The sequence below is a fragment of the Rhinatrema bivittatum genome, chromosome 2 (assembly GCF_901001135.1).
Source record: "Rhinatrema bivittatum chromosome 2, aRhiBiv1.1, whole genome shotgun sequence".
In the NCBI taxonomy this organism is placed as follows: Eukaryota; Metazoa; Chordata; class Amphibia; order Gymnophiona; family Rhinatrematidae; genus Rhinatrema; species Rhinatrema bivittatum.
The window spans coordinates 2250031-2272698 of record NC_042616.1 but is presented as its reverse complement, the minus strand read 5'-3'; the positions used below and the strand labels follow the sequence as shown (position 1 = coordinate 2272698).

At 45.5% G+C, this 22668-nt stretch overlaps 1 protein-coding gene across 3 annotated transcripts in view; it reads left to right on the top strand.

Annotated features, from left to right (window-relative positions):
• Positions 1–22668, top strand: part of LOC115083432 (ATP-binding cassette sub-family F member 2) — a 191417-nt gene that overhangs the window by 122854 nt on the left and 45895 nt on the right. For all 3 annotated transcript variants that reach the window (XM_029587240.1, XM_029587239.1, XM_029587241.1), the window contains exon 12: positions 11771–11833. In XM_029587240.1, the coding sequence (XP_029443100.1) occupies positions 11771–11833 (63 nt within the window). The remainder of the gene's footprint in view (positions 1–11770; positions 11834–22668) is intronic.

Here is a 22668-nt window from a genome sequence, read left to right as displayed (position 1 = left end):
GTACCAAAGCTTCCCTACCCAGGGTGGGACATTGAGAGTCCCGCTTATAGTACACCTCTGCCAAAACTACCATCTGGAGCTTGAACATCCAAATGGTAGTGACGAGCAAAAGTGTGAATATGCTTCCACGTCGCCGCCCTGCAAATCTCTTGTGCCAACACTGACTGACATTCAGCCCAAGAGGAAGCCTGAGCACGAAGCAAGAGCGCTTTCAAGCCTTCCAGAACCGGCCGGCCCCAACAAATGTACGCCAACGAAATAGCCTCCTTCCACCATCTGGCTATAGTTGCCTTAAGACGCCTTCTGACCTTTCTTAGCACCATTCCACAAGACGAACAAATGATCCAAAACCCGGAATGAATTTGTGACATCCAAATAATGCAAGAGAACCCTCCTTGACATCAAGTCGCTTCAATTCCCTAGCATACGGTGTCTTCAAATCCATATGCGAAAATGCCCGAAGCTCCACCGACTGATTCAAATGGAATGACGAAACCACCTTCGGTAAGAAAGATGGAACGGTTTTAAGAGAGATCCCTGAGTCCGAAAAACATAGAAAAGGATCCAGACAGGACAGGGCTTGAAGCTCAGCCACTCTGCGAGCTGAGCAAATAGCCACTAAAATCACCACCTTTAAGGTAAAGTCCTTTAAGGTAGCTCTCTTACGAGGTTCAAAAGGTGCCTCACACAAGACTTGGAGAACCAGATTCAGACTCCATGACTAACATATTTCACGGACTGGAGGATTCAAATGCTTTGCCCCCTGAAGAAAACGAACCACACCTGGATGTGACGCGAGGGAACTGCCATTAATCTTCCCTAGAAGACATCCCAGAGCTGCCACTTGGAGGGAATTAAAGGACAAACCTTTGGTTAATCCCTTCTGTAAAAATGTTCAAAGTGCTGTTGCAAGATCAAAGGGCATCGCACAAAACTGGAAATGGTCACCAAGGATCTTGAAGCGAAGGAACCTCTGATGATCCCTGTGGATGGCTATGTGCAAGTATGCCTCGGTCAAGTCCAGAGAAGCCAAGAGCGCCCCTGCGAACCACCGCTATGACGGAGCGCAGGGTCTCCATCCTGAAATGCGGGATCTTGAGGGCCCTGTTCACCTTCTTCAAATCAAGGATTGGCTGAAAGGACCCTTCCTTCTTGGGGACGATAAAATAGATGGAATAATGTCCTCTTGTAAGTTCCTCCTGGAGGGATGGGCACAATGGCCCCCGGACTCAGAAGTCGATCAAATGTCCGACACACATATTACCGTCCTTTGGCAAGAGAACCACAAGGAAATACCAGAAACAGGTCCCGGATAGGCCGTGCAAATTCCAACGCATAACCTTGCTTTATGACATTGAGAACCCATTGGTTGGAGGTTGTTGACCCACTCCTCATAGAAACTGGACAGCCATCCACCCACTCTGGGAGTCTAGGAATGGGCCGCCCGCTTCTCATTGCGCGGACTTGGCTCCAAGAGAAGCGTAACCCGCATTCTCTCTGGCAGGCCGCCTGCCTTGAAAGGAATGAGTCCACGGCTGGGTCCTGCCTACAGGATGCCGCTGAGGCGTCCCTGGGGCTCTGCTCTGCCGAAACCTTCTTTGGCCTCAAAATTGAGCGCGGGCCACCGGAAAACCTCTGGAGGACCTCAGCCTATCCTCCGGAAGCTTATGAACTTTGTTCTCACCCAGTGACTTGATCAATTGTTCCAAATCGTCCCCAAAGAGGAATTTACTCTTGAAAGGTAATGAACTCAACTGAGCCTTAGAAGAGACATCCGCGAAACAATTGCCTAGCCACAGAAGCCTCCTGGCTGAGACTGCGGACGCCAAGGTCCTGGAAGAAGTCCGTAGGAGGTCATACAAGGCATCCGCCCCATATGCAACCGCCCCTCCTGAGCAGATTCCTGAGAAGTTAACTGCTGTACCCATCTTAAACTGGCCCGGAGCATAAAACTGCTGCCCAAATGCCTAGGGTGGAAACCTCAAAAATCCGCTTAAGGAGAACTTTGAGCTTCCTGTCCTGAAGATCTTTCAAGGTCGCCGCTCTAGTACACTTCGTGACCACTGATACTGAAGCGTCCACTTTGGGGGATCTTAGAAGCTCCAAAAACCTCTTCGGGCAGCGGGTACAGCTTTTCCATTGCGCGCCCCACACGGAAACCCGCGTCTGGAACATCCCATTCCCGAGACAACAACTGTTGGAGTATGGGGTGCAGTGAAAAAGTCCTGTCAGGACCCTGCAAATCAGCGAGGACCGGGTCCACTGAACCCTGGGGAACTGGCTCCTGAGGAAGGTCCATCCCGAGCTCCGCTAAGACCCATGGAATAAGTGGGTCCAATTCTTCTTTGTGAAACAGGCGGACCTCCTTAGGATCATCGCCTTCCAGAGGAGCAGCCTTGCCAAGGTCCCTCCTCCAGTCCCCCCAGGGGATGGCAGAGAAGCCAGGGACGCATCCGCTCCAACCCCTGGAAGGGAAGAGCCCTGAAGCTGCTTTATCCGAAGAGTCCCCTGGGATCCTGCAACCAAGGTACCTTAGACGGAGGTCCCTTAGACTGCCCCTGCACTACTGCTGTCTTGTGTTGTGACTGGGTAGCCAGAAAAGCCTTGTGCATAAGAAGCACAAAATCCAGGGGAAAAGCCTCCTAGTGCCCCCCCCCCCCCACGGAGCATCAGGATCGTCTTGGGGCTGGTCCCTAAGGCTGCGGGGACCTGGAGAAAGGTCGGGAGGGAGATTCCCTCTCCCTCTAACGCTCTGGCCTCAGCTGCGGCAAAAGTATCCAAAATGGCCAATGTTCCCGGGAATGGGTCGGTCTGAGCACTCCGAGCAGCCTGTCTTCTTCTTAGAACCGTTAAGGAAGCCGAGGTGCCTTCCTCACCAGGGAAGCACCTGGCACAGAGACCCGAGAATCGGTCTCCCTGCAAACTATACAACGCGATGGTCGCGGCATCGTAATGGTAAGGGGGGGAGGAGGAGAGAAAATGGTGCAAACAGCCCCGCTGCCTCTGAAAGCATATGCCCCCACAGCTCAGCGCTCCCACGGGAAAAACGTGCTGCTACGAGTCTGTCCGGCCATGCAATACCCTGGAGAAATCCCCGAAGAAGGTTGCAGAAATATAAATGTCGGGGTTTTTTCTCTTGGCCAGGACCGCAAGGGGAGGGGGGGAGGAACCAGATTACCGGTATCCCCCAAGATCCTTACCAGAGTGGAGCTCCACGGGATCCCCAATCCCAGCTTCAAAAGTGCCTGCTACCAAGAGGGATGGCCTCACTGAGAACTACCTACCCCTTGGGAGGCTAAATCCGTAGTGCCGCTGGCTTGCTGAATCTTTTTTTTTTTTTTTAACTTTATGCACTGTTTGCTGCCACAAACTGCACTGTTTATCCTCCTCTTTTTTTTTTTAAAGTCTACACCCCAAAAAGACGTGCAGACCGCAGGTTTTGCACCACTTCCATCTGCTGGAGACAGAGGAATACTGAGGAAAAGCAGGAAGCACAACAGGTTACGAGGAGGTGCTTTACGAATTTTTCTCTGTCTACATCTGCTGGAAAGGAGGCAAAACCTAGCAGTCTGGACTGATCGGGTACGTACAGGGAACGGTAGATGTAGTATTTGGATTTTCAGAAGGCATTTGACAAAGTCCCTCATGAGAGGCTTCTAAGGAAACTAAAAAATCATGGTATAGGAGGCGATGTCCTTTCATGGATTACAAACTGATTAAAAGACAGGAAACAAAGGATTAAATGGTCAATTTTCTCGGTGGAAAAGGGTAAACAGTGGAGTGCCTCAGGGATCTGTTCTTGGACCGTGCTTTTCATTGTATTTATAAATGATCTGGGAAGGAATACGATGAATGAGGTAATCAAATTTGCAGATGATACAAAATAATTCAGAGTAGTTAAATCACAAGCGGATTGTGATAAATTGTAGGACCACCTTGCAAGACTGGAAGATTGGGCAGCCAAATGGCAGATGAAAGTTAATGTGGACAAGTGCAAGGTGATGCATATAGGGAAAAAATAATTCATTCTGTAGTTACACAATGTTAGGTTCCATATATTCAGAGCTACCTACCAGGAAAGAGATCTAAGCATCATAGTGGATAATACATTGAAATCGTCAGCTCAGTGGGCTGTGGCGGTCAAGAAAGCAAACAATGTTAGGAATTATTAAGAAGGGAATGGTGAATAAAATGAAAAATGTCATGTCTCTGTATCGCTCCATGATGAGACAGCACATTGAGTATTCTGTACAGTTCTGGTTGCCGCATCTCAAAAAAGATATAATTGCGCTGGAGAAGGTACAGAAAAGGGCAACCAAAATGATAAAGGGGATGGAACAGCTCCCCTATGAGGAAAAGCTAAAGAGGTAAGGCAGTTCAGCTTGGAGAAGAGATGGCTGAGGGAACATGATAGAGGTCTTTAAAATCACAAGAGGTCTAGAACAGGTAGATGTGAAACGATTTATTCTTTCGGATAATAGGAGGACTAGGGGGCACTCCATGAAGTTAGCAAGAGACACATTTAAGACTATGGCCATTCCTGGCACAAGTTCCACAGCGGTGCCAAAGACGAACCCAGTTCTGGTTGGTCTCCGTCAGGTCTCATTCTATTTTCCAATGCTGCAGGCCGTACAACAACTGATTGACCTGGAATGGAATGCCCCGGAGGCCAGCTTCAAAGGAGGATGAGCCCTAGAAGCCCTATACCCCTGGAACCCACAGCCAAAGAATTCCTAGGGTTCCCAAAAGTGGATGCCATGGTCTCAAAGTGCACTACTATCCCAGTCGAAGGAGGCGCTGCACTCAAGGATGCTTAGGACAGATGTCAGGAATCCATCCTTAAACAGTCATTTAATGTCACAGTAATGAACCCTGCAAATCGCCTCCTGCTGCACAGTGGTGACACGTGCCTGCTTGCTCCTCTCCAGGGATGCAACCACTTCCGCTGAAACATTAGAACCAGCGATATCTTTCCTCATGGATGTGACCTCAGACCTGGTGTGCACCTCTGCCAGGGGCGTCTCATCCATAGTGACAGCCAGAAGGCAACTATGGCTCCGAAGTTGGTCAGCCAACGCGACCTCCAAGATGAAACTTACGAGAATGCCTTTTAAAGGATCCCTCCTGTTCGGAAGCGAACTGGAGAAGTTAGCCAACAAATGGGACGAATCCCCAGTCCCTCTGTTACCAGAGGACAGGAACAAAAGAACCCAGCGTTCCTCTCTCCCGAAGAAACAAGGGCAGAGGAGCTCAACTTTTTAGACAGTATAAAAACACATACCAATCACCTAGCCCCGCAGGCAGGGCCCAGTCCTTTCAGAACAGGCACAACAAGAGGGGAGCCGGCTCAAGTACAGGCCCCGGCCGCACCCTCAATGAGAATCAACAGACCCATCCACAGGAAGAAGCCATAGGGGGCAGACTTAACCTCTTCTACCAAAGAAGGGTCGAGATAACGTCGGACAAATGGATCCTAACCATCATTCGAGAGGGATACTATCTGGACTTCCATAGCATCCCTCCAGACAAATTTGTGAGATCACCGTGCCACTCCCTCTCCAAGAGGACGGCAGTGGAAACCACACTGACAAAACCACTCAGCCTAAAGGGATAACCTCTGTGCCCACGCACCAACAAAATACTGGTCACTATTCCATCTATTTTATCGTCCCCAAGGAGGAGGGAACGTTTGGCCCATCCTGGACCTCAAGACCATCAATCTCTATCTGAGGGTACCATACTTCCGCATGGAAACCTTACACTCAGTCATAAGGTCAGTACAACTGGGAGAATTCCTGACTTCACTGGATCTATCCGAAGCGTATCTCCACATCCTGGTCCACCACGACTATCAGCACTTCCTATGCTTTGCGATACTGGACCATTATTACCAGTTCCGGGCGATACCCTTCGGACTAGCTACTGCCCCTCAGACATTCACCAAAATCATGGTGGTAGTGGCGGCGATGCTGAGGAAAGAAGGAATCCTCGTACATCCGTATCTGGACGATTGGTGATCGCCTGGTAAATTTCCTCTCGAGATTTTGCCCTGATTAGCCAGAGTCAAGAATCTTTTGTGGAATCTCGGGTGGGTCATCAATACAGCCAAGAGCTGCCTGCAGCCCTCCCAATTGCTAGAGTACTTGGGAGTCCCGTTTGACAGCAAACAAGACAGGGTGGTTCTTCCCCCCCCCCCCCCCCTTACAAGGAGAAGAAAACTGATGGACCAATTGCGAAAACTGTTGAACTATGCTCGCCCCAAGGTATGGGACTACCTCCAAGTTCTCGGTCATATGACATCAACCCTAGAAGTCGTCCTATGGGCAAGATCCCACATGTGCCCACTACAACATTCCCTACTGTCACGTGATGAAACCCGATGTCCCAGAACTATTCCATTCGTCTCCAGCTACCGGCAGAGATTCGGACCCAGCTCCAATGGTGGCTACAGGAAGACCATCTGAGTAAGGGAGTAAGACTATCCCCACCGACCTGGATCTTGCTCACCACTGATGCAAGCCTGTGAGGGTGGGGAGCCCACTGCCAGGATCTGATGGCCCAGGGGCAATGGGACAAGGAAGAGTCCGGATGGAACATAAACTGACTGGAAGCCTGAGCAGTCAGACTAGCCTGCCTACAATTTAGTCACAGACCCCGGGGGAATCTGTTAGTCATGTCTGACAAAGCCACAACAGTGGCCTACATCAACCGCCAGGGAGGAACCCAGAAGCCAACCAGATGTCCCTGGAAATAGACCCCCTAATAGCATGGGTGGAAGCAAACCTGCAAGGAATCTCAGCCGCCCACATTGCGGGAAAAGACAACGTCACTGCGGACTACCTCAGCAGAGAGAGGCTAGACCCAGGGGAATAGACACTGTCGACCACAACATTCCAGTTGATGATAAACTGCTGGGGAACCCTAGCCATGGATCTCCTGGCAACCCGTTCCAACACCCAAGTTCTTCAGCCGCAAACGAGAACCGCAATCACATGGAATCGATGCTCTCATCCAGATCTGGTCACAGGAAGACCTGCTATACGCTTTTCCCCATGGCCACTACTGGGCAGGATCATCTGCAAGATAGAACAACACAGGGGGCTAGTACTTCTAGTGGCCCCGGACTGGCCAAGAAAGCCATGGTACACAGACATGCAAAGACTTCTTGCGGGGAACCCTCTGTGCCTACCTCCACATAGGGACCTTCTCCGGCAAGGACCGATCCTCCACGAAGACCCAACTCGATTCTCTCTTACGGACTGGTTATTGAGAGGACTCGCCTGAAGAAGAGCAGATATTCTAAGTTTGTCTCTAACTTACATATGAATATGGAGAATATTCAAAGCCTGGTGCGAGGACCGCGACATCCTTCCGTGAACAGTCAAAATCCCCATAATCCTGGAATTTCTGCAGGACGGGTTGAAGAAGGGGTTGTCTCTCATCTCCCTCAAGGTTCAGGTGCCGCACTGGCCTGCTTCAGAGCCAAAGTGGACAGCATCGATCTATCATCACATCCTGACGTTTCCCACTTCCTGAGAGGGGTCAAGCAAATCCAATCACCACTAAAGTGGCCGGTGCCCCTATGAAATCTCAATCTAGTACTAGACTTGCCTAGCGGGAACTTCCTTCAGACCTACACACGGACGCGGTCTGTCACTACGGCTCCTGACCTTGAAGGACTGCATTCTTAGTGGCAATATGTTCAGCCCGTCGCATCTCCGAGCTTCAAGCACTATCCTGTCGGGATAGTGCTTGAAGCTCGGAGATCCATACAGCTTCGCACCGTCCTCTCCTTCATCCTGAAGATGGTTTTGCATTTCCATCTAAACCAAACCATCTCGCTGCCATCTCCAGACGAACATAAGGACTCTGAAGACTCATGCCTTCTTCACCATCTTAACGTCGCAGACTCCTAGTCCGATACCTGGAAAGATCAGAATCCGTACGAAAGATGGACCACCTATTCATCCTTCACAGCAGGAAGAAACAAGGGGAAGCAGCCTCGCAGACAACCATAGCCCGCTGGATCAAAGAAGTAATCAAGGTGGCCTACGTAGAGACAGGGAAGCCTCCGCCTTTACAAGTCAAGGCCCATTCTACAAGGGCCCAGGCAGTATCCTGGGCAGAAACCAAGATACTGTCACCCGCTGAGATCTGTTGGGTGGCGACATGGTCCTCCATACATACCTTCTCCAGGTTCTACCGCCTGAATATCCAGGCCCGGGAGGACATATCATTTGCAAGGGCAGTAATAAGCGGGCCACGGGCAGCCTCCCACCTGGTTCGGAAGTAGCTTTTGTACATACCATTGGTCCTGAGTCCATCTGCTACACGCTAGGAAATGGAAAAATTACTTACCTGATAATTTCATTTTCCTTAGTGTAGACAGGTGGACTCGGTATCCCACCCACCGCTGCTCCAAAATCCGGAAACCTCGGGTGACAATCACCGAGAGCAAGACAAGCTGGTGATTACATAAAGTAAAGTAATCACCAGCCATTATAATCATTTTTATCCTTTTCGCAATCTCACTCCCCCTCCATGAATCTCTCATTCCTGCTCCATGAGACTTAACCTGACAGTTAATATAATATTGCCTTCAATTTTGGTAGTTCTCTTACATTTTCCTCTCTTGTATAAGGTAATTTCTACCTTCTATCTCGCTCTCCTCATTCATTACATAGAACTGTCATTTATCTCAAGTTTATTGTTATCTCAAGTTTATTATCTGTAAACACTGCTGTGATTACCTGTATCTTGCCTTCCTCATACCTTGTACAGAATTGTTATTTATCTCAAATTTAATTGTTATCTGTAAACACTGCTGCTATTGCATAACGCTGTGGCGAGTTTTTGTTGAATGTAAACCGATGTGATGTTACTAAACTATTATCGGTATATAAAAGCCTCAAATAAATAAATAAATAAGCACAGGAAAGCCAGGTCTTACCCCTAGTTTCAAGACACCCATAGTTGCCGAGTGTTGGCGTTTTTCGGTTGAGTGCACTGGCGGTCTCCAATTGGAAATCAGTTTAGCCAGTCCAAGTTGATCAAGTTAGGCAAATTAATCAAGTTATTAAAACACATATATCCACAATTGCTTTTTGAGGAGAATACTGAAGAGCTAAGCTTCCTGCACGGGTATATGTAGGCTGACGTCAGATTGAAATCTGACTCTGTCTCCAACTGCTATCAGGAGCACACTATACCCATTGGTCCTGAGTCCATCTGTCTACACTAAGGAAAACAAAATTATCAGGTAACTAATTTCTCCAATCTCTGTCCTGAGAGAAAACACATGACAAAAAAGAATCCCATGTATATTTCTATCAGTAGAACTTTCCAAAAGCTGAGTTAAGTCCAGCTTTGGTTCCATAGCTTGCTCCATCATATCTGGTTTTAAAGATTTTGTCATATAAATTTTAGCAAATGTAGGCATAATTTCTTGAGGAATTTCTAATATCTCAGTAAGTTATTTCTTAATCAAGTCTATGGGAGACAGTAAATTAGATTGAGGAAAATTTAGAACACGCAGATTTATTTATTTATTTATTTATTTATTTTTATTTTGGGTTTTTTATATACCGGTCTTCTTGCATTAGATGCAAATCAAATCGGTTTACATTGAAACAATTAAACTTGCTTGAAAGCATTACATGTAACAAAGAACATATAACATAAAAACCTGTAGGAACAATAATAAAATATGGAGTTTGAAGTATTCATCTTAAACAGATGCCTTGCAGAAAACCAATGAGGAATTAAAAGAGAAAAATTAATTAACAGATGGATGTATCGAGAGAAATAGGGCTTGGGAGCAATGAGAGGATAATTAGAAGGAAGGGAAGGGGGGGAAAAAAGAAAAACAGAGGGACCAGAGAGGTGGATAAAAAAGGAGGGATTAGAAGGAGGAATTATACAAGAAGAACAAACAAATCATGTTTGATTTAGATAATGAATAGAATTTTCAATGTTCTCTACCTTTCACAAATGTGAAAAATCAGACTTGACTAGCTGATCTTGAGTTTGCTGTAACGATGAAACTTTAAATTCTAATGCAGAAATTTGCTGTGTATGAGAAGCTGTTTCCAATTCCAAGGTTTGAAAACCACCAGCAAAAGCAGAAGTTACATCCACTAATGAGGAAATAGATCTCTCTAATACCATTAAAGCTGACCAAAGAGAATCCATAGTAATTACCGAAGGTTTCGGAAGAGCTGGGCGTATTATACTGAATTCCACACCTCGGTGGTCTTGTCCAAACTTCGAATCCACAGAATCTCCACTTTTCCCTAATGAAGTTGAAACTCTCACCGAAGGAGGGGCCGGCACATTAGCTCCTGGCGTAGAGCTTTTCAATAAGGCCGAGGCCTCAAAGCCAGAAACAGGAGCTGGCATTAGCACGGTCACTGTCCTAACTGGAGAGATCTTTCAAATCCGCCAATCTAGGAACAGATGGTCCACATGGTGGTGAGGAGAAATCCAAATTTAGTGGCACTGAAGGGAAAGGAGGGGTAAGCGGCGCTCTGGGGCTAAGCATGGTCTGTATGTGCGGCGTCCTGTCCATCCGCTCCTCGTGGGCCGCCGCCAAGGACGCCACTGGAGTCATAGTAGCAGCAGCCGGGAGCAGGAACCCTTCAATAATAGGTTGCAATGAATTTGGAATGGGGGTAGTTAACCCCATTTCCCTAATCTTTGCCTTCTTTTTGTATGTGGCATTGCAGCAAAATTTGCAGGTAATGAGGAGCTCCACCATCCTGTGCCTCTCAGCTAGCAGCCATCTTGGAACTCCCCCAGATTTGCCATAATTCTTAAAGAAAATATTTGGACACGAGTTTTTAAGTATAATGCAATTGAAGCATTTTAAAAGAATTTAAAAATTAGTTTCAAATTATTTTTAACATTATTTATGAATATATTGCTGAACATGTTGGTTTTTAAGTTATAATTTAGCTTTGGCAGTAGTACACTGATTTATACTGGTTCTAGGAGTGACATACAGTAATGTCATTGGGGGTGGAGCAGTAGAAGTCTGTCTCCAGTGTCTGATGGAGCAGATATAAAGGAAAGGAAATTAACAGGCAAGACATTTCTTCTTAGTGTAGCAGGGTTTAAAAAGTTTGGACAAGAAAAGTCCATAAACCATTATTATGGTGGACTTGGGGAAAACTACTACCACCACCACCACTTGGCCACTGTTGGAAACACGAAGCTGGTCTTGATGGACCTTTGGTCTAACCCAGCAAGGCAAAACTTATGTCTCAACATACAAGTGCAAGAGACATTGTGGTCTCATTCCACTTCCAGGTTGCAGACAAGGCATAAGTGGCCTTCATATGGTGATAGCCCAATTTCAGCTGGACCTCAGATTTGCCTTTCTAAATTTTAGAATACATCCAGAATGCTGACCTAGTTGTGCAGTTGTTGCCTTGCACCTAAGGCCCCTAGTCCATCTAAGGAAACCGATGTTTCATCAGTCTTCTAGCGAGTAGGGTGGTTCTAATTTTCTAAACATATTCAGCAGTCAGGTGTGAGGAAAGAAGAGGGGAAGGTCATTATGTAATATTGAGCCAAATGGATGCTCTGCAGTCTTGCTCAGAGGTAATGACTTCTCAAAGTTTTCAAAATTTCACAATGTTCTACTGTCAAGTAGTTATTGGCATCTTTAAAGAATCTTTTAGAAAAATCTTAATCACAAAATAGATAAGAATCTGTTTATAATTATGTTTATCTTTACTTAATTGAGTATCTTATTTTATTCTTTTCACAGCTGTTACCATCAGATGGCATGATTCGCAAACATTCTCACGTAAAGATTGGCCGGTACCATCAGGTATTATTCTGTGCTAGATACTGGTATAAGACATTGCCTGCAGTCCCCAGCCTGTAGAGAAGCTGGTGTTCTCTTGGTGAAGGAAGTCACATTTCCTGTTTCCTACTCTCTCCTAGAAGAAGTATCTACAGGTAGTAGTGTAGGCACTTCTGGTTGTAGTCAGTCATAAATGTCAATAAATTCTTTACTTCCTCAGCACTCAGGCAGGCCAGCCCACACCAGTGGGTTATGCACTCCAACCAGCAGATGGAGATGGAATAAAGCTGACTCGCTGATATCATAACATATAGACCTGCCCCAACATCATCCCACCAGTATTCTCCGTCTCCAGCAGATGTTGGCCATGTATCTCCTTTGTGGGGATTGCTTGTGGTTGGAAAAAAAAAAAAATAGACTAGGAGAAAATTCAGATGCACTGCTTGAGCTCCTGAGGTTATACTTGTTTGTTCCCTCCCTCAGTTGAGCCTTTTAAGTCTGGAAGCCTGACCAGGCATAGACTTACGAGAAAGAGACCAAGGACGTGCTCGATCCTAACCTCCCTAGGCCTCCCCAGCGAGACCCCGCGCCACGCCAACCACACTGACCCCGTCAACACCGCTAAACTGAGAGCCGCCCGCCTAGACCACCACTCGTTCGGAACCACTCATTGGCCAGCCACTGCCACCCTGCCTGAATTTGAGCCTACCCTCCAGCCTAGACCAGTGTGAGCATAGCTGCGGAAGGCCTTCTTCGTCCTCCACAGGCCACTTTCCGACCCTCCGACTCCGCCCATAGATCGCCGACCTTCGACCCCGCCCACCTACGACCTCCAGGTGGCGACGTGGGACCGTGAAGACACGACGCGGGACAAAAGAGACTATTTAAAACTGCGCTGGTGAGCCTCCAGCGCCATGCGACAAAGGGGCCTGCCCCTTTGCACTACCCCTTTAGCTACCCCCCGCCGTTCCTCCCTTTCTCACCGTCCATCTGCCTCTAGCCTCCTTTTGCCGTCCTCATTTGCCCTCTGCAATCCTGCCACCCCCTTCCTGTCTCCCCTGCTCAGCCACCACCACTCCACCTTGGCACTCACTACCATGTTGACTTTCACACTTCACCTACCCACCCCATCCCATCCCCACAATCTTCAGACCCTGCTGCCATTTTTCTCCCTACCCAATTCCCCTCCTCCCTTAGCAAAGACACCTTCCACACTCCCCAACATATTCCAGACCCCCCTTCACTCTGGTCAATATGCCGACTCACCCCATTCCCATCCTCAAACACCTCTCTCACAACGAAAAGATAGAATGGTTAACCTCAACATTACATTTTCATATCCCAGCAAGAATTACAAGATCAGCAGGTACAGGGATGTTACACATACCTTCTCCTTTCTCCTAAAATTGCTCATTTAAATAATGTGAGAGAGAGGGCTATTTCCATTGCTGGGCCCCAGCTGTGGAACTCTCTACCACAGGAACTAAGGATGGAATCTGACATTAAAATATTTAAAAAGGGTATTAAAACATGGCTATTCAAACAAGCCTTCCAAGAGTTTAAACCTAAGGATTATAATACCCCCTTTAATATAAATATTTAGTTAATTATATTATCTCTGCTCTTACTGTTGTGCTTCTTTAACTGTTAAAATTTTATGATTATTTTATTATTTTATTTGTTTTTATTAGATTATTATGAAACTTTGTATTTACTTCTCTTCATTTAATTTTGGAAATGCAAATATTTTTAAATGAATATTAACTAATGTAAACCGATGTGATATGTTCTCATGAAACTTCAGTATATAAAAATTAATAAACGCCGGGAAGCCTACTACTTACATTCCCTCTCCATGCCCCAGAGCCCTGCTACCCATTATGCTATCCCCTTTCACACAGTTCCTAGGGCTTACTGCCTTCACCCTCCTTCTCTGTAACTCACAATCTGTCTCCAAAAAAATACCCATTCTCAATGACATACTGCTGGAACTCAAACCCTGCCATATGTGTGCTAACAGAAACTTGGCTCAAGGACACTGACTCAGTCTTCCTGAACCAACTATCATTACACAGTTATGACATCTTTTCACTGCTGCAACCTAAAAGAAGAGGAGGAGGTATCCTGCTAGCAGTAAGGAAAGAACTCAAAATCTCTATCCTCCCAGCTAACACAATACCCAAGCTCGAAGTTGGCCTTATCAAATCCACACACCTGCAAATCTGTTTAGTCTATGCCCCCCAGACATCCTGGAGAACAACCCTTCTACACTTATAGAATACATATCAGAAAACTTAGATTCGGATAGACCCGCCATTATCCTCGGGGATTTCAACCCCCATGTTGACTCCATCCCCCTGCACCCAATTGCGAAGCCTTCCTCACGGCTCTTAAAGCCATGGGCTTCAACCAAACTACTACCCAACCTACCCACAGAGCTGGCCACACCCTTGATCTAATATTCATAAACTCTCACATCCTCCCTACCGCCGCCCCCACCTGCACCCCGGTCCCCTAGTCTGACCACTCCCTTGTAGTAACCTCCCTCTCGATAATAAGTAAACACCCTCCACAGCACTCTAAGAATAAAACAATTCAGTTCCAAAAACCATGTAACAGAGATGAATTAATCACCTCCCTCTCCAACACCCTGGAAAAGCTTGACCTCTCTGATACAGAGGTAGAACTCTCGTCCTGGAAAGATATCACCACTATCATTGCCAACTCCCTCTGCCCCCTAACCACAAAAATACTAAATCCTACTCCTAACCCAAAAAAATCCAGGTACAATCCAGAACTTAAACTTAAACTAGCCTTGCGATGCCATGAAAAGAAATGGCGTCAAGACCCCTCCCCATTTCATTTAGCAGTTTACAAATCCGCCTTAGAAACTTACTGCACAACCATCCTTAAAACAAAAAAGATTTCTATGCCAGCAAAATCCATGACCTACAATACAATCCCAAAGCCCTCTTCACACATGTCGCCGAGCTCACTAAAAGTCCCATCCCCTCCGTGCCTGAAGAAGACACACAAGCCAAATGTGATAACCTTGCACTCTACTTCTGCGACAAAATTTCCAAGCTCATCAACGCTTTCCTTCCACATCCCAACCCACCACACCCTCCGTAACTACCCCTTCTCCACACTTAAGGCCTTGGAACTGACCTCTTCCACCGAAACAGAAGTTATTCTAAGGAAAATGAGACCTACACGGCACCCCACCGACATAATCCCTACAAAATCCCTCCTGTCCATCCCCAATATTATTGCCAAATCTATTGCTGATATCGTTAATTGCTCCCTCGGTCACGGAGATGTTCCTGCGCTCTTAAAGCAAGCCACCGTCAAACCCCTACTCAAAAAACCTAACCTTGACCCCAACGATCCCTCGAACTACCGACCTATCTCTAATCTACCCTTCCTGGCCAAAGTACTAAAAAAAGTAAACACCCAGCTCTCAGACCACCTGGAAAAACATAACATCCTTTTCCCATCGCAATTTGGCTTCCGTAGATTTTTCAGTAATGAGACCCTCCTAATTTCCCTTACAGACACCATCCTAAAGAGTCTCGACAAAGGTCAATCTTACCTACTCGCATTACTCGATATATCCTCTGCCTTTGACACTATAAACCACAACATCCTTCTTACCCGTCTCAAAGAAATTGAAATTGTTGGAACCCCCCTCCTCTGGTTTGAATTGTATCTAACCAATAGACAATACAAGGTTAGAATTGATGACATCAAATCCAAACCTATCCACCTCTCCAGGGGTGTTCCCCAAGGCTCCTCTCTTTCCTACACCCTTTTCAATATCTACCTGCTGCCACTCTGCCAACTCCTCTCAGACTTAGGCCTCTCTCTCATTATTTATGCAGATGATGTACAAAGACTTATTAACCAACACCCTTAAAACATGGGAAAACGCCCTGTTATCCATCAATAGCCTCCTCACCAACCTGAACCTGGTCCTCAACTCATCTAAAACAAAACTTATCCTGTCGCCCACTCACACCTCAATAAATGCCCCCCCCCCCCAACTTATAATCGATATCCCTCTCCGCTTGTGATGAGAAATCCAAATATGAATGTCTTCCCAAAATTCCGTGCTCTCATCTACAAAAAAAGTTCTGAATGAACTGTCCTATTTTTATTTTCAATCAATTTTAATAAAATATATTGAAGAAAGAGGTAAGTTTCATATTACTGGTGCATGCCTCCACGGCCTTGCGCCCTTCTTGTAGTATAATCATTAACTTGCCTCCTTCCTCCTTTTGTCCATTTTATTTATTTTGTGAATGATTTTAATATTATATTTATATCAAAAAAATTTTGTTTAAAAAACAATTATAATCTCCACTTTGCATAGACGGGATAATACAACTTGTATTTTTTTCTTTTGCTTTCAATATCGTTTTAACTTTAATTGAATAGCTAAATTCCTTTATCCCTATGCTCGTGAAAGGTTATATTTCAATCTCCATTTTGTCTATACGCCATCTACTTTAAATATCCCTAAAAAGGGTTTTATGAACGCCAAGTTCTTATATATTAGACTGCCACTGTCCAAATAAAACTGTTAGAGACTTATCTCCCGACACAGCTGCGTTTCGTTCTTTCTTCATCAGGGGAGTGTGTCCATTCCTGTTATCGTTTATTCCACGGTTAATCCAAAATTCATGGCTTTTTTGTTCAGGCTATCCGTTCTCTCTCTCAGGCTTACAAGCTCCGAGTGAACGCCACTCGGACCTTGTAAGCCTGAGAGAGAGAACGGTATTGTAACAAGCTATTTACAAAGTGTACATTAAAGTGAGGTCATCGTGACTGAATGGAATAGGTATAAGAATTTATTTTTGGTTTTTATATACCGGAAGTATATATATATATATTTATTTATTTTTGTATATATATATTTATTTTATATATATTTATTTATATATATATATATATATATATATATATATATATATATATATATTTATATTTTTATTTTTTTTTTGTTTTTATATACCGGAAGAATGAGTATTGCAGTGAATATATGTGTTTAATTCAATCAGTGTTTAATTCAATCAGTACAACTTTTGCTAAACTCAGCCGCTAGGCTGGTTTCTCACACAAAGCGCTTTGAAAAGATCTCGCCGACCCTATGTAGACTTAACTGGTTACCAGTGAATGAACGTATAGTGTTCAAGATAGGCATGTTAGTTTACAAGCTCAGTGTTTCAGATTCTACCTTTTGGTTTAATGCATTGCTACGGATTTATAATCCAGTTAGATGTTTGAGATCGTCACAAGCTAGAGATTCCCTCAATTCGTCATGCCCGTTTATCCTGTACTAGGGAGACTTCTTTCTCTATAGCGGCACCCACTCAATGGAACCTCCTTCCTTTTGACCTCAGATCTTTAGAAGACGTTAAAAAGTTCAAAACGGCATTTAAGGAATATCTGCTCCATCGTGCGTTCAAAGATAAATGAGGCGGCATGAATGTTCTTAATCTGCTTATTAAAGTAAATATGATTTAATAATTGAATATTCCATTTTTGGAATATGCTCCTATGCCTAAAACAGTAAATGTACCATTAATATTTGGTATTTTGCTTCTTGGTTTCTGTGAAGCTGAAATTTGTTGTTTGTTTTTTATTTTGTTTTTATTATGTATGTATTCTTGTATATCGCTTAGGCCTTGTTAAGTGTTAGGCGATTAATAAATTTTAATAAATGAAATGAAATGCCGTTGAAGCAGAGAACTATGCTGGATATGCGTGAAGTATCGGTCTTTCTCCCCTGCCTTAAAGCAGAGAGCTATGCTGGATATGCATTGAAAGTGAAGTATCATGCTTATTTGGTTTGGGGTAGTAACCACTGTAACAAGCAAGCTACTCCCCGCTTTTTTGTGAATGCAAATCCTTTTATCCACATTTCTTCTTGCCGTTGAAGCTTAGAGCAATGTTGGAGTCACATTAACCGTGTGTATGTTTATTGAATAAGGGTATTATCTCCAGGCAGTAGCCACCCTACTAGATCCTCATATAAAAGGCATCCTATACACTCCCTCTCCTAAACTCTACTACCTAAGCACCACAAAAAAGTGTGCTTTCTCCATTGCAGGCCCCTACACCTGGAATTCCATGTCTCCCGAACTCCAACAAGAACAATGCATACAGAAATTTAAGAAAAAACTTAAAACCTGGTTATTTAAACAAGCCTACCCCTAATCCCCCTATCACACCCACATCTCTCACCTCGCACTCCCCCTTGCTAGCCCTGTACGATTAAACACACACACACACACACACACACCCCCCCCCGGCTGCTCTCCCTCATTCCATTGGTTCTCATCCTTTGCAAATGGTTCATTTAATCATCTCTTTAGCCAAATTAAGATATTGAAATACCTAATGCCTCAAGCCTTTTTCTCCAATACCCTTCATTTATGAAACGCGCCTTATCCTTTGATCTCTGTCCCTTTCCCCTATGTATGTTCGTGTTCTCATATCTTCTGCTTCAAATTGCTCTAGGCAATATTTTATCATTTTATTTAGCCTGTTTCTTTACCCTCCTGGATCCAATTTGAGTTAATTGCCTCCAAGGCAAGTTTTAAAGGAAGTCTCACTTTAGTGGGTTTGTACCCCTTGGATCCAAAGGCAAGGGAACAGTTGTGATTCCCAAAGGTAGATGCCTTGATATGTGCTTGTTACCAAGCAAATCACCATCCTGGTAGGAGGAGGGCAGCTCTAAAAATAAATACATAAATAAAATAAATACTCGGGATAGGAGGATTGAGGATATCCTTAAACAGGCCTTTGGGGCCATGGCAGTGAATTTGTAAATTGCTTCTTGCTGCTGCCTGGTGGCTCGGGCTGCTTTGTGTCTCCCTCAAAGATGCAAGGAGCAGGGTCTGATCAGTGATGGAACTAGAAGGCGTGTTTTTAGCCAATGTTGGCTGTGACTTAGTGCAGATGGCCGCTAGAGGTGTGGCTTCCGTGATAGAAGCTAGGCGCCAGCTGTGGTTGAAATATTTGTGGGCAGCCGTCATTTCTAAGTCCAGTCTCACAAAATTGCCCTTTAAAAGTTCTCTTTTATTCGGAAATGAGTTGGAGAAGATGGCGAATAACTGGGGCAAATCCAAGATTCCTTGATTGCCAGAGGACAAGAAGACAGCGTTGTGTCCTTTTGGGGCGAAGTGCCACTCCAGGGATTCCCATCAGCTTTGTCCTTACAGAGGACCAAATACTCAAAGGTCTCATAAGGATGCGGGCTCTGGGGCCAGAGCACCTTGATCTTCATAATGGTGTGGGAGCTCACCTAGTGGTTCAGGAGATAGGTGGGTGTCTATCTTGCTTTTATCAAAGGTGGGCCCAGATTATGATGGACCAGTGTATCCTGGAAGTGGTAAGGGCCAGCTATGCTCTAGAATTTTTCTGAGTTCATCCATATGCATTTATGGTCTCACCATGCAGCTCTCTACAGAAGAGAGTGGCAGAGGAGATTACGTTAAGGAGGCTGTTGGATTTGAAGGCTGTAATTCCTTTTCCCAGATCACAAGAAAATATGGGGCTCTATTCCATTTATTTTGTAGTTCTCAAGAAGGAAGAAGGGTCCTTACAGTTCATCCTTTATCCCAGGATAAGCAGGATGCTAGTCCTCACATATGGGTGGCGTCACTGACGGAGCCCTGAAGCGGGAAGCTTTCTGTCAAAGTTTCTAGAAACTTTTGACTGGCCCTGTGAGGCCACTGAGCATGCCCAGCATGCTATGATATTCTCTGCCACAGGTGTCTCTCTTCAGTCTTCGTTTTTCCGCGCTGCAGTTAGCATCGCGGGTGTAGGAGCCATTGTGAAATTTCTCAACAATTCTGACTGAAAAGTCATATAAACAAATATTCTCTCACATTTTCTCTCAAGAGGTTTATTATTACACCGGCTGGTGAGTACCTCAGTCTCAAAATTATTTTATCTCGAAAAACAATTTTTTCACTTATTTTTCCGTTTTTGCTTCGGCCGTCGATCGCACTATGGCTACCGGTTTTAAAAAATGTCCGGTATGCGCCCGGAAAATGTCCCTTACGGATCCGCATCTTGAGTGCGTCCTATGTCTCGGCGAAACTCATGACGTTAAAAACTGTCCACAATGCGCTGAAATGACGCCGAAGACAAGAAAATGTAGACTGGAAAAAATGGAACACTTATTCCACCTCCAGTTAATGCCGTCACCTTCTACTTCCACGTCTTTGAAGTCTCCGGCCGGAGCGAAGAAGCGCATACTACTTAAAAAATCTGTCGGAGGACCGTCTGGGGATCACTCCTCGTCTTCGCCTACCTCGACAAAATCCGGCGAATCACAAAAAGAAAAACATAAACATCGACATCGCAGGTCGTCGACATCCGAAACCACATCCCAGGATCCATCGACGGCAAAGCGGCCACGCTCAGACGACACCTCGGTGTCTGGGCCTCCTCCGATCTCGACACCGGAACCCCTGCAGGGCCCTGCAGCAGTTTCAATGCCTCAGCCTTCGCCACCGCTTACAACTACTCTCACATCAGCAGTTGTAACGCCGGAATTATCTGATATGATCAGACAAGCGATTTCACAGGCTTTGAGGGAACAACTAATTCCGACGACTTCGTCGATGCAGATGCTACAAGCATCGATGCCGGCAACATTGCCGATGCCGGTGGGACCACTGATGCCGGTGTATACCATGGCGCCGAGAACACTAAAGGGACTCTACGTTGGCACTGAGACTTCTGACTTCGACGTCGACGTCCATATATGCGCAACTGCCATCCACGACTTCGATATCGATGCCCATGTTACCTCCGAGTACGAGACCATGCTCGACGTCGATGTCGAGGCAACCATCAGCACCATCGAGGGCATCAACCATAGATGTCGAAGAGGTACAGGATTTACCATCTTTACACCATCTGCTTCAAAAATACCAAGATGTCCTTCATAAAAAAACCTACAGAACAGGTTTTTTCATCTCAACCCACTGATGATCCGCTGCCAGGTCCATCAGGGCTCCATCTACCTCATAAAACCACACCAAAGCACATCTATGGCCAAGAAGAAGAGGATTCCTGGGACAGTCAGGATACAGAATCCTCCTCTAAGGGCTTTATGTCTGATCCCTCACCCCCAGAGCCAAGAAAGAAGTCCCCACCTGAAGACCTCTCTTTCTCTAACTTCATACAGGATATGGCAGACACCATCCCATTTAAATTGGAAACTGAGCAAGACTCAAGGCAGCACACTTTAGAAGTGCTGCAATTTGTGGATCCCCCCAAACAGGTTTTGGCTATACCAATACACAAGGTGCTTTTAGACTTACAACATCGCATCTGGGAGCACCCATCCACGGTGTCAGCTGTTAACAAGAGAATGGATTCATCTTATTTGGTACAATCAACTCCAGGGTACCAAAAGGCACAACTACCACATCAATCTGTGGTAGTTGAGTCTGCACAGAAAAAATCAAAAAGAATCAGACCTCATTCCTCAAACCCCCCGGGCAAAGATCATCGCTTCCTTGATTCTTTGGGAAGGAAGATCTATCAATCTTCAATGCTTAACTCCAGAATCTCTGCATACCAGCTGTACATGACACAGTATCAGAGAAATTTATGGAAGCAGATGGAGGAACTCACCAACTCACTGCCTGAACAGCTTCAAGAACCTGCACAAGCCATAATACACAAAGGCCTGGAAGCAGGGAAACACGAGATAAGAGCGGCCTATGACAGTTTCGATACTGCCTCCAGAACTGCAGCTGTGGGCATTGCTGCAAGCAGATATGCATGGCTCAAGGCTTCTGTCCTCAGGCCTGAGGTGCAGGAAAAACTTGTTGACCTTCCATGTGAGTGAGACAACCTATTTGGAGAAAATGTTCAAGAGGCAGTCCAGCAACTGAAGGAACACACAGAGACTTTACGTCAATTGTCTCAGATACCTCAGGATCCTTCCACACAGCCTCCTCGCCGACCTCCTCGTAGGGAAACAAGGAGGCCTTATTATAGGCCACGAAGATACTACTCCCAAACATCTCGGGGTAGATCTACCAGACCTCAGCAGCAATGAAGCCAAGCTAGACAACCAAGAGCACCCCGTGCTCAACCCCCACCTCAGACAGGCCCTGCTACTGGGTTTTGAGATACTGCCCAGAGAACAAGCCACTCCTTTAAACCTCACACACAAATCCCAGTAGGTGGAAGAGTGTCTCACTTTTACACACACTGGCAAACAATAACAGACCAGTGGGTGCTCTCTATAGTGGCACAAGGTTACAAACTCAATTTCCTATCAATTCCACCAGAATTTCCACCGAGAGCCTTCCCACAACAAGAATCTCAACTAATTCCTCTACAAACAGAATTATCCTCCCTTCTGAAACTCAGGGCAATACAATCAGTGCCCCAATCTCAGAAGGGAAGAGGATTCTACTCCCGTTAATTCCTCATTCCAAAGAAAACGGGAGGCCTACGGCCTATCCTAGACCTAAGAAATCTCAACAAATTTCTAAAGAAAGAAAGATTCAGGATGGTTTCTCTAGGCACCATGCTTCCACTTCTTAAAAAAGGAGATTGGCTTTGTTCTCTGGATCTTCAGGATGCTTATACCCACATCCCAATATATCCTCCTCATCGCAAGTACCTGCGCTTCATAGTAGGTCATCAACACTTCCAATACAGAGTCCTTCCCTTCGGACTCGCTTCTGCTCCCAGAGTGTTCACAAAGTGTCTAGCAGTCATTGCTGCACATCTACGCAAACAAGGTGCTCATGTATTCCCATACCTAGACGACTGGCTCATCAGAAGTCAGTCTCTACAAGGAGCTCTCAATTCCCTCAATC